The sequence below is a fragment of the Macrobrachium nipponense genome, chromosome 8, assembly GCF_015104395.2.
Source record: "Macrobrachium nipponense isolate FS-2020 chromosome 8, ASM1510439v2, whole genome shotgun sequence".
NCBI classification, from domain to species: Eukaryota; Metazoa; Arthropoda; class Malacostraca; order Decapoda; family Palaemonidae; genus Macrobrachium; species Macrobrachium nipponense.
Genome location: NC_087203.1, coordinates 3,521,657 through 3,534,788, shown reverse-complemented (window position 1 = coordinate 3,534,788; position 13,132 = coordinate 3,521,657). Strand labels below are relative to the sequence as shown.

Here is a 13,132-nt window from a genome sequence, read left to right as displayed (position 1 = left end):
GAGGACCGTACCAGTGGATCATCCCATAAAAAAAGAACAATATTCTCATCTTTAAAATCAAAGCATGTCGGAATCCTCAGTCAAAGAAACTGCAGTTCTTCAGGTCTAGTGCATTCCTCTTCAGCAGAATGTATATTGCCTCAGACAAACGAGGAGGAGACCTTGAAACCTTTTTTGCGCATGAAGCACATTGCTTTCCACCTTCAATGGCCTACAGTGAGGAGAAAATGTACCATTCAAATAAGTCAGCCATTGTGGACTTCATCCTTAATGAAGTATGTGATGATGAAAACCACTCCAATTCTTTGTATCGGTATGATGCAGTCATTCATGACGGAGGGGCCCTTATTCATTCTCTCACTCCTCGTGGAATTCACACCTTCCAGGATTATGGTTTCAACCAAATGCTCAAACTCATTCACATGAAATTGCGCAAAGCTTACCGAGTGGACGGTGTTTGGGACTGTTACCGGGAACATTCAATCAAGGAACAAATTGGCAGTGACAGAGGTAAGGGGTCAAGGTTAAAAGTTTCTCCCAAGACTCTGATCCCTAAGAACTGGGGTGAGTTTTTACGGCACAGTAAGAACAAGACAGAGCTGTTTCGCTTTCTTACAGAAACTGATGCAAGGAGACAGTGTCATGGGAGATGTTTACACAACTGATGTTGCCAACTACACAGTACGCCTATTGGCCCTGGGGAAGAAATGGATGGTGAATTCAAACAGGAAGAAGCTGACACTAGAATTGTAATACATATTCTCCATGTGCTGAGCTCTTCATGCACCTCTATTACTGTAAAGACGTCAGATTCTGATGTTGTGGTAATCTTAATTGGCCACTATGCCGATTCCATGGGATCAGCGAAGACTGCCAAATTCATGTTCTTTATGGCAGTGGGCTAAAGAAAAGAATTCTAGATATTGGCTTTATGTCAAATGCACTCCCTCTGTTTGTCACAATGACAGGCTGTGACACAACTTCTGCTTTCAAAGGAAGATCAAAAGCAATTTGTTTTAAGGCATGGAAAAGATCCTCACCAGAACTGACCGAAGTTTTCTGTGGTCTTGTGCAACAACCCTTCCAGACATTCAGTGAAGATTCGGCTATTTTCAAGGAACTCGAGAAGTTTTTGTTAAAATATGTGGAGGAAAATCTGGACTATCAATGACCTCCGCTGCATTATGTTTTGTGAAAGAATTCAAAATGTTGAGTACTACATCCCTCCAACTCAAAATGTCCTCCTGCAGCACTGTCTTCGAGCAGTGTATCAGGGAAAAATTCTGATTGAGTATTCAGACCTGTATGGATGACAGTTCCTGAAGCGTCCCACGTGGTGTGGCGGGAACTTTTGAAGTGTAGCCATAAAGTTTGTTCTCAAATGTGTTCATGTTGTGAAAGTGCATCTTAAATGTACAGATTTATGCAAATGTACATGCTAGTGGAGATTACAGCATGGTTTTCTTCATGGTAGAAATAAGTACTATACGCAGCAAAATTATTGTAGACACCTTCATGTTTGTTATGTATTCGGTGTCTGCCTTGGAAGATTGGTAATTTTTTTTTTATTTCAATCATACATAAAGGAAAATTATAATTATTTTTCATGATATGTTATATTATGATCTGTTTTCTGTGTGTAAATCAGTGTGTCATTCCCAAGAATGTGTTTACTATATTCGGTATCTCCCTTTGAAAATTGCTAATTTTTTTTATTTTAATAATTCATAAAGGAAAATTATAATTATTTTTCTTGATATATTATATTATGATCTGTTTTCTGTCTGTAAATCATTGTATCATTCCCAAGAATATGTCTACTGAAGGCTATTAAATTCTGTATAATAAATTTATATTTTGCATTACATGTATATACTATAAAAATCACAATTATATGGTTTTGAGGGTAAATTTTGTGTTTTATTGATTAGGGGTGCCCAAGAGATCAAAATTACTTTGTGTTAAGAAATAATAAACAATATTCTGGGTCATTTGAGCCCAAAATCAGCCTTCTGCCGAAAATAACTAACGAAATTATGAAGGCTACCCCATGCTGAAAAAGGGGGGCTCCCCCCCTAATGGAATGTGAACTTGGCCCTCCCCTAGATATGACCCAAGTGATCTTAATAATCACCCTATATCATCAGCCAAACTTTTACATACATGGTAAATCTTAACAGTGTATTCACACCTACTATATTAAATTTTATTATGATTTAAAATTTTATGTCCAAGTGCTTCTTGTTCAACCATCAGATCAGTAGAATAGCATCTGATAATCTTTATTGAGTTACCTTGAGGTAAAATTCAGAAGCCCTTAGGTCAGTGACGTAATGTAACATTATGCATATTTTGGCTGCCCGTCATCTAAAGGTCAAATCACACATTTAAGATTCAAGATTGGGACCAGCATAATGGTTTGGTTTGGTTAGGGCTACGAAAAAAAATAATAATAATAAATAAAAAATCAGCTGATTACGACAACAGTACGACATATGCAATATGCATTTATGACAGCATTACATACGTCGAGACAGATTGCCGACGTACGTAGTCATACACATATCGATGATCTACGCTACGCCCACTTTTAACGGTATTTATGGACGGCGACTGCCGTAAAGGCATTTACGACATATATAAGACACATTCCGATATACGCAATGACATGGCGACGTACGCCACTGTATCAGGACATGTTGGAGTGTATTTATAAAGTGGGTGGTGAGAATTCAGCACACATTCCCGTTCCAGGAGCAGATAGAGGGACAAGATGGAGGACCAGGAATTTCTGAAGGTGATAGTTGACAACTTACATGATCCTCAAGCACTGGCCATGTTGTGATATCATTACTATGCCCTGATGCAGTTAAGAGTAATGAAGTGCCTACAGTATGAACGAAAGTGCAAGGAGTCATAAAGATGCAAAAGGAGATGCTGGGCGTGGCTCTACTTACAAAGAAGAGAGGAGAAAAGTTACTACTTAAACTTAATGAAAAAATTGGTAATTGGAACTCCAGGACTGTACAGGAACTTTACCACGATTACGGAGGAGTTTGCAATGAAAATGTTGAACAGGTCTCGCCTTACATAAAGAAAAATCTCACATTCTGGGAAAGACCCTTTGAGGCAGGCCTGTGTGTTGCAATTACCCTGCGTTTCCTTGCAACTGGAGAATCCTACAAGAGCCTGTCATTCCAATTCTGAGTATCTCCCAAAACAATCAGCAGTTTTTTACTGCCTGAGACTGAGGTGATGCAGTTACCCATGACCACAGAGCAATGGAGGGAAGTAGCCCATGGGTTTGAAGAACACTGGAATTTCCTACACATAAGTGATGATTCCATGAAGGGCGCAGCTGGGCAGCTAGGAAAGTAGCAGAGGTCACAGCTGGGACGCTACCGCAAAAAACTAGTGTACGAGTTTTCCGTGACATATTTCCCACCCATCCATCCATTTCCCGCTTTTCAATGTAAGGCAAATTGCCATGTATCAGGAGGTTGGCGGCTAAAGCAGAATGGTTCTTTTTTGCCAGTTCACCTCTCCTCCCTCATGGATTAATAACAGAATTCTTGTTATCATGTAAATTATATAAGAAACAGAAGAATGCTTTCTTTTTGACGAAAATGAATTATTAGTAAAATTGACTAACCTGATCCACTTGGGTTTAAAAGCAAAGTGCGCCAAGGGCTAACCCTCTTCCTCTGAATTAACGTAGATCAGGTAGCAACTCTTCTGGGTCTTGTACTTGGCGTACGAGTGTGAACTTAGCCGTGAGGGAGGTGCAAATGGCGTGAACATTATGTACAGTAAGTAATCGTTCTTTCCTGTAGCCATCATTGCTCTAATTGATGTAAACCATTGCTCACTGTTTAATCAACTTTTGGGAATGTGTCCCTATTTGTTTTAATGAAAGCGCAATTCAATTTAAGTGATTTTTGTGTGTTTATTTGAGTGGTCGTGTGGCCACGTTAAATTCATCTAAATTTGCGGTACTGTGCCACCCAAATGAATGTATCACTACTTTGTTTCACTGTTGACATTGTTAAATTTTAGTTTTGTAATAAAATTGTTAAAATCCTCTGTGTTCACCATTCGAGTTGTCCTTGTGCACGGGCTGGAACCTGTCCCCTAAGGTAGGGCTATCAGCCTCCTTCCATCTGGCATGAACCTAAAAAATACAGTCACTATAACATTTGCAACATTTTGGTCCTTCGTTCTACCGGATAGCCCTAAGGATCCAGTCCCCAAACAACGGCAGCTCATTTATGGTCTTTGTCAAAGCACTGGGTCATTCGCAACTACCCTCATGCCTTCCGTGTAATGAAAACTCAAAAGTTACTGCAGGCTAGGTGCTCTGCAACAGAGCCTAGTTTGTTTTTGCCCACGTTAGGGGCTATTTGTGTAGGGCTGGACCTTTGTATAACAAGGTGCCCTGTGGATTATTAAGACCTGTGATAGTATATGCAAGTATCTGTTTGTATACTTCCCATCCTCGTTGGAGTATCTTCGATTGCAACGATAATTTCTAAGTCAGTATCTTCTTTGGGTATAAAGGCGAAGATGTTTCAAACTCATGATGATGAACTTAACAATATATTTGCGAAACTACATCTCTTGAGTAGAGGCAAGAAGGCGGTTAAGAGAACTTGATTCTAGGAGAGGAAGTAGAGTTCTGAGTTACAATGCATTTACAAAATCATAGGAGAGCAAAGCTTAGCTCAGCATACTAACATGAAGACAGACAAACATATGAGAGGAAGTCACATAGTCGTCTGTGGGTTATAGGTCAACATGTTCCAAACCGAAAGCACTGTGACCTGTTTTACACAACAATGGATTTGATTACTACAGGCAAATGCAAACCAGGGCGCTGATACAACACGCCAAGGCTTAGCTTGCATTCTTTTATCGGTCCCTATCACACTCCTTGCTATCTCGTCAGTGACCCCTTGGGTCATCGGCTTTTTTATATATGGAATATATATTTTAAATGTAACACTTACATTTGGATGCAAAGCCTGTGCCAGTGCAAGGCTAGCATAACCATTGTGTTAGTTGATGCTCATGCGTGAGGCGTATGTTCAGCCGTATTTCCTTGTGTCATTAGATTAATCTGCTGCAAGCGGGCAGAAAAAGCAATCGGGAAATCGTTGACATAACGTCAAGGGTGACATCATTTCCAGTCGTGCCAATATAAATCTCATAAACTCATTAACTGTGAATGTATATCAGAATTTGTTAGGCAGAATTCAATCAGATGAGAAACAGTTACATACGTTGTACATGTCACACACAGTCAAATTAGTGTCATCACTCGAAAATAAAGTCATTAATGTCCTGGAAGATCGAGGCCAAGTTGTAACCTTGTTATTGAGTCGTATTGGCACGTTGACTAGCGTAACGCAGACAACAACCTGTTTACCATGCCTCAAAGAGCTACCCCTGCCCACGTTTAAAGGCAAAAAAAGTGAATTCGCCACATTTACTGAAGTGTTTGATGCACATGTGCATAGTAGACCTGATCTAGACGATGTTGCTAAGTATACTATTTGTTAGGTTCATTAAAAGGAGAGCCACTCAAGGTCGTTCAGTCCCTGAGCGTAACAGCTGCAAATTACCAAGTTGCCCGCGAAATGCTTGAGAAGTATTACGGCAACCAGCAGCAGACACTAGTCATTCTGCATTGAAGGCTAGCCAATCTTTTTGTCCCCAATTGCGACTATGTTGACCTCAAGAGTTTCTGCATAGAACTAACTGTTTTAATTGAACAAATCAAACGTTTGTGCGTATCGCCGTTAGATCATGGCATGTTATTAAGTCTTATTAATCAGAAGTTGTCGCAAGAACAAGTCTATTGCAAAGTAGTTAAGTATCTGCGTAAATGTGATTTTTCATTGAACGAGTTGTTTGAAGCGCTGGATTTCATTATAAGATCAATGGAGGATGATGCGTTGCAGAGGGGAGAGGAATTGTCAACCCCCATAAAAAGGGATCCGAAGCGAACGCTAACCATGTAACCGCTTACATGTTCTGCAATGGCAATCACTCCGCATCTCTTTGTGTAAAGCACTCTACCTTGGTGGGTAAATAACATCAGTTAATTTTGAATAAGAAATGTTTCAACTGCCTAGCGTCCGGTCACGCCAGTAGGCAATGTAATGTAAAACGTAATTGTAAGTCATGTGATGGACGACATCACAGTTTGATTTGTGAGAAAGACAATGCACAACCCAGATCCGTTGCCCACCCCAACAACCCCAGTTATCAGTCCTCCTCAAAAACATCACAAGTAGTCTCGCCGCCTGTGAAGAACCCAGTCACCAACTGAAGGATAAGTCAAAGAGCGCAGCCAAAACCAAAGATGAGAAACCTTGTGTAACTGCAAAGATGGTCAAGGACGAGCCATCAACCAAGTTGCTGGCTACCTTACTGCCAACCGCTACACCTACCGTGTATTCACGTAGCAAACCCCTTTCCACCAGAGTATTTTTATTTTTGGATACCGGTATCCAAAACAGTTTCATCTCAGGTTGGCTTGCGAAGAAATTAGGATTGCCAGTTATTAAACGCGTTTAGCGTTGAATATTGCACCGTTCGACTCACAGGTTGTACAAGGCAAATACAATGTCGTTTCACGTAGAATACACATAGGTGCCAGAGTTTGTCCATGATGATGTAAACACTTCCATTCATAATGTTGGCCTTTCTAACGTAAAAGCACATTTGCAGCACAAAGGTTGCACTATGGCCAATGATAAAATTAATAGTGATCTTCTTACTAATGTTAATATCCTGGTTGGGGCAGATTATTTTAGCTTGTTCATCCTCGGTATGGACAAGATTGATGGAGTGAGTTTGTTTGTGACTCATAACAGCATAACGCCATATGGTCACGTACCACAATGGGCCCTGGAAGGGATAAACACATCTGTTGTTCGCACATTATGAGTTTGTTGAGCCACTCCAGAGATTGACGTTGATATGTGGTGGAGATTAGATACAGTAGGCATCACTTCCCATGAACAGTACACTACCTCAGAGCACACTTCTATGAATAAAGTCCAGAGTAGTTGTGTAAGTACCGAACGAGGACACCAAGTAAGCTTACCTTTCCGTGGGCCAGAACGCCCAGATACAAATTACCATAATGCATTCGCTCAATTGAATGCATTAGAGATGCAATTTCTGAAAGACCCTGAGTACCAAAGAGACTAGGAGAATGTCCTTCAGACATATTTCGATGCCAGGTTCATTTCTGAAGTCACTGATTCAAAGATTGAAGGATATTACTTGCCCCACTTTATGGTCAAGAAGCAGAGTCTCACGACTCCTTTATATATTGTGTTCAACGCATCCTCTAAAGTCAAGGGAAAACTGTCATTAAATGATTGCCTTTATCCAGGTCCCAACTTAGTTGAAATGGTATATGATTTGCTCCTTAAGTTTCGATGTGATCCCTATGCATTAGTACCAGACATATCAAAAGCTTTCCACAGAGTATTGCTACAACTGGATGATATTATATATGCACGTTTTCAGTGGCAACGAGAGCCAAATGAGTGGCCACGTACGCCTTTAACATTGTAGTTTTTGGCATAACCAGTAGTCCTTATCTTTTGCAACAAGTGCTCCAAACCCATCTCTGTGAGTGGGGGGTGGGGGGTGGGAAGATATAATTAAATCCTTCTATGTCGATTATTATCTGCAGCCATTTGTAGCCAGGGAACTCATGGAAAGAGATTATTGCCAGGTCAAATCTTTGTTAGACGAAGCCTACATGCCTTTGACATGGTGGGCAAGTAATTGTAAGGAGTTTGATCAGCAGATTGGTTGCAAGGAACCCGATGAAGTCAATGTTTTGGGAATAAGTTGGGATAGAAGGGAGGATAGACTGAGTTTAAGCCCTAAAAATGTCCAGAGCTGTAGAAGTAGTTGCAATCGTCTTACCAATTTTGACCCCCTAGGGCTAGTCAGTCCCCTTTTTGTGTGGGGAAAAATTCTCCTTCAAGAATTGTGGGAAGCTGAGGTAGGCTGGGCTGATGTGCTGTCAGATGATCACCAACTAGAAGCTAGCAACTGCTCTCTGAATTCAACAATGTTCACACATGTAAGTTTGAGAGGGGAATTGTGCATAAAGGTAGCGAATTGCATCTGTTTACTGATGCGTTGAGCAAAGCTTACTTGTAGCCTATGTCAGACAGAGATCCAAATGCATTAGTCTCTTAACTCCCAAAATGTGAGCGAAACTGACAATTCCAAAGTTAGAATTATTAGCATTATTACTATGATTTAGATTGGGAAAGCATCTTTGTAAGTTGTTTAGCTTTACCACCATAGTGCTCTGGACTGATAGCAAAGTAGCTATTGCCTGGGTAGGTAGCCGCACGGGAAGTAAAAACCCGTTCATTTCTAATCAAGTGGGGGAGATTGTTTCAATCCCACAGGAGTGTGGCATCGAGTTGAAGTACGTCCCCACGAAGTAAATCCAGTTGACATCTTGACCAGAGGTTCAACATTTGAAAGTCAACCACCTGTGGCATGAAGGAACGCCCTTTCTACGCGGTGACAAAATGTGACCACGGCCGCCCTGAGGGAGCTCAGGGAAGAAGGAACTTTGACTCCGCCCACTGAACTGTGGAAATTGCAGGGGAGTAACGTAGACTTCACACAACTTATGAAAATTGTCTTTGGTATTGAAATTTGGGAACTGCCAAGCAGACCCTTTCTTAAAATTAGTTTACTTAGAACAGAGACACCAGAGTAAATTAGAGAATGGCGTGCCTGTGCCCATTCATATTAATAATTTTGTAAAACAATTAAGCAGAGTCATGTGTAATGGCATATTTTTCACACGAAATAGATTAGCTAATGTTACTAATACAAAGAATGAGTTAGTATTGCTGCCCTCTAAAGGTACTTTAGTATCATTGTATCTCACCCATCTCCATGTAACTCACATGCATTGTGGGGTTAATGTTCTGATAACTTTTTTCCGGCAGGAATGTTGGAGCCCAGGATTGAGGGCTACTGCCAAGAGAGTGGTGGGGAGATGTAGGGCATGTGTTATCCTTCAGACCTCTTCTCCAACAACCACCACCTCCACCCCTCCCGACCAACAGAACACTCATGATACATCCTTTCGAGAGGGTAGGAGTAGACCACACAAGCCCCATACACATAAAAGGAGTGGGGCATTCTCATCATCACCTGCTTGGCCAGCCGTGCAGTATATCTCGATTACTGCAGTGGCCTTGATGCCAATACCTTCGTTCTGCTGCTTCGACGCTTTGCAGTCACCCAAAGTGCCCCTTCGACTGTCTACAGTGATAATACTATGACCTTCAGGAATGCAAGCACCTTTCTCCAAGAGGTGTACGACGAGGATGTTACCAGATGTTACCGGGAATCAAGTGGGTTTTTCAAACTTCCCGATCTCTCTGGAAGGGGGGATTTTTTGAAAGGCTGATTGGGATTGTCAAGGGGATGCTTGCTACGGTGAAATGGTGGAATCTGTTCGCCGAGGAACAACTCTGAACCCTGATCATAAAAGCCAAAGCTGTCAATGGCCCCTTGGCAGAATCCTTGACCTTTATCCTGATGAAAAAGGAGTTGTCAGGGCCCTAAAAGTCCTGTTTGAGGGATAGTAACATCTGCGTGCAACACAACATATCAATGAGAAGATGACGTCCTGGACGACGACGTTAATGATGAAGTGAATCGACAGACTGATAAACTCGAAGAAAGTGGACATGATGTAAGTAGTGTTAGGAGTGAAATGAGTGAGACAGTAGTGATGCAGGTATGCGACTGAAAAGGAAGGCTGCAGTGGAAAAGAGAAAAAGGATGTCGGAGTGGGTAAGAGACGATCTGATTTAGTGTAGTATATGTGTTTGTTGAAGGTAAAGAGGTGAACTCTGAAAGTGTGGAAAAGAGTTTTGAAGGAGTTAGGGCTGAGAGCCTGTTGAGTTGTTGCATGATAGCCAACCCTGCGGTCTATGGCGGATTCAACAGAACAACTAGTATATGTGTTGATTTGTGAACTTTGTACATTTTGTAACTCTTGCATTGCACGGGAAGACTCCCTCCATGTGAAACCCTTGTATAAGTGTTTTTTGGCATCTGTATTGCAACAACGAACCTTTGAATTTGTAGATCGTAATGATCTTATTGTGTAAGTGATCTTTTGTTACTATTCTTACCTTAATTGGCTGGTCTCGTGACATATTTTCATCTTTTATGATTGCTAAACCACCTATGCCTAATTGCATCAGTGTATTATTAAATTTTCTGCCATTGATGATGGCCCTGATATGAGTATGCTCTGTGATGAGCACTGAGTGAGTTGCAAGTCCCTTGAAGAGGAGTCTTGACTGTTTATTTCATGATTTTGCATTTATCATTGATCAAGCTATGCTTGAGTTTATTGATGTTGAATTGATTCTACTATTGATGCTTTGAGATATGTTAATATTGATGAAGGGAGATATATGCTTGCATGGCCTTTGCATGATTGCAGTCGCCATGATGTGTCCTGGACCTGTTTGTCTATTGATGCCATGATGTTATTCAAATTGCATTTTGATGTGATCCAGCTGCCTTAGATGGTCTGTGTTGCTCTGTAGTATGTTATGATGAATTGACATTGCTTGAATTTTTCTTGAACCATTTATTGCAATTATTACCTTGAGAGTTACAATTTGTACATTGCTTTTGATTCTCTTTTAATTATTGATTTGTGTCCTTGCCTTTTTTGAGTGATCACTCTGTATTGCACCCGTTTATTGTCGAAAGCTAGACCCGTGCTGTAGCACTGCACATGAGCCTAGGCTTCGACGACCCGTTTGACCAAGTCTGCCTACTCCGTCTGATTGCCTTGTTGCCTGCTTTCTTTCCTTCCCCCCTTTTGGAGGGTGGAGAATGTTGCAAAAACTAGTGCATGAGTTTTCCGCGACGTATTTCACACCCATCCATCCATTTCCCGCTTTTCAATGTAAGGCGAATTGCCACGTATCAGGTGGTCTGGCAGCTAAAGCAGAATGGTTCTTTTTTGTCAGTTTGCATTTATCAGTCATCGCCTCTCCTTCCTCATGGAATACTAACAGAATTTTTGTTATCTTGTAAATCATATAAGACACAGAAGAATGCTTTCTTTTTTAAGAAAATAAATTATCAGTAAAATTGACTAACCCTATCTGCTCAGGTATAAAAGCACCGTGCGCTCCTAATTAACGTAGATCAGGTAGCAACTCTTCCGGGTCTTGTACGTGGTCTATGGGTGTGAACTTAGCCATGAGGGAGGTGCGAATGGCGTGAACACTACGTACAGTAAGTAATCGTTCTTTCCTGTAGCCATTGTTGGGCTAACTGATGTAAACCTTTGCTCACTTTGTTTAATCAACTTTCGGGAATGTGTCCCTATTTGTTTTAATGAAAGTGCGATTCAATTTAAGTGGTTTTTGTGTTTTTTTTGAGTAGCCATGTGGACACTTTAAATTCATCTAAATTTGGGGTGCTGTGCAACCCAAATTAATGTATCACAACTTTGTTTCACTGTTGACATTGGTAAATTTTAGCTTTGTAATAAAATTGTTAAAATCCTCTGTGTTTACCATTTGAGTTGTCCTTGTGCACAGGCTGGAACCTGTCCTCTAATAGCCTCCCTCCATCTGGCACGAACCTAAAAAAACAGTCGCTATAACATTCGCGACAGATGCTGCCTTTTACAGCTGAGGATGCACGTGTCACAATGTGACTACTGTGCACCTGTACTGCGCAAGTTGAGGGGTTGTTAAGTACATCGCTTATGCTGTAATGGGCACTGTACATCAAGATTGCTATTTATGTCTGTTGTAATCACATTTCGTAAGTTGAGATGCCATAATGACACTCTTTCGTATGTCGGCATGACATGGCAACTTTTGACATTGTCGTGACTCAACCTCGACAACTACATGCAGCAGCTAGTTGTTGCCATCACTTGACGGACATCATCAAACTCAACAAATATGTGACGGCACATGGAGACTTGAGCGTAATTAATAACATCATAATTAAGTCATTACAATAGGCGCGTTCTTGAATCTCTGATGTGTGAATTGACCTTTAGAGTTGGTTAGTATAGCTCCTCAAATAATCATCTGTCACCACGCCCTCTATAAATATAAATGTATGGGCCAAATGTGGCACTTATCCAGTAGGATCACACACTAGTTTACCTGATGGCATATCTGAGAACATCGTATTTTTAAATAAGTATACCATTTGGTAAGTGATGGTCTGAACAGCCGCCGCGTGGGGTACAAAGTATATATATATCGCATATATTTATATAATAATAGTATATAATATATATTATATAATATATATATAGATATATATTATATATAGATATATTATATATATATATATAGTAGATTGAGAGAGAGAGAGAGAGATGAAGAGAGAGAGAGAGAGAGAGAGAGAGAGAGAGAGAGAGAGAGATTAAAAACCGAAGTCTTACCTGTCTTCCAGGCGTTCCACGCTTAGTCCATAGATTCCCGCCTGCGCTTCTTCTTGTCGGATGCCTCGAGAAGATTTTACTGGATAGATAACCAACTCTGATACCTCGCCTACTTCCTCCCAACTGTTGATTTGTCAAAATATTCGTTCTTAGTTCGTATGTTTTATTTAAGTTCATAAATAGGTAGCATTCTTTACTCAAAAACAGTTTAAAATAGTTATTTCTAGAGTAATAATAATAACCTTTCATCCCCAGGAAGACTTCGATTTCCTCACTTTTTGGCAACGCTAACGCCTACAAATATTGAATGCTCAAGGTAATAATGATCTTATTTTCTATGTTATCTTTGGTCGAAATGCAATGAATTACTTATAAGCATTAAGGTAATTTGCTTCTCTACATTGCAGTATTTGTCATGTCTTGAATTCTAGATTCTTTTTCCGCTCAAATTCTACGGTCTTCTTTTGTCCTCGTAAAAATGATTTCCTGGGGTGAAGGGCGTCGTATTAAAGTCCTGAGAGCACTCTGAACCGTAGTTTGGTCACACCAAACCATTGTCGGGGAATTAACGTTGCGCAATAAGGGAAGTGTGATCAACAATAAATGCGGCACATAAACAGCAAACAAACG

The 13,132-nt window shown here is 40.6% G+C and overlaps 1 protein-coding gene across 1 annotated transcript in view; it reads right to left on the bottom strand.

Moving 5' to 3' along the window:
• The window catches only part of LOC135222586 (mitochondrial amidoxime reducing component 2-like), a 41,845-nt gene that overhangs the window by 26,860 nt on the left and 1,853 nt on the right, over window positions 1–13,132 (bottom strand). The window contains exon 3 of the mRNA XM_064260659.1: window positions 12,503–12,625. Within this exon, the coding sequence (XP_064116729.1) occupies window positions 12,503–12,625 (123 nt within the window). The remainder of the gene's footprint in view (window positions 1–12,502; window positions 12,626–13,132) is intronic.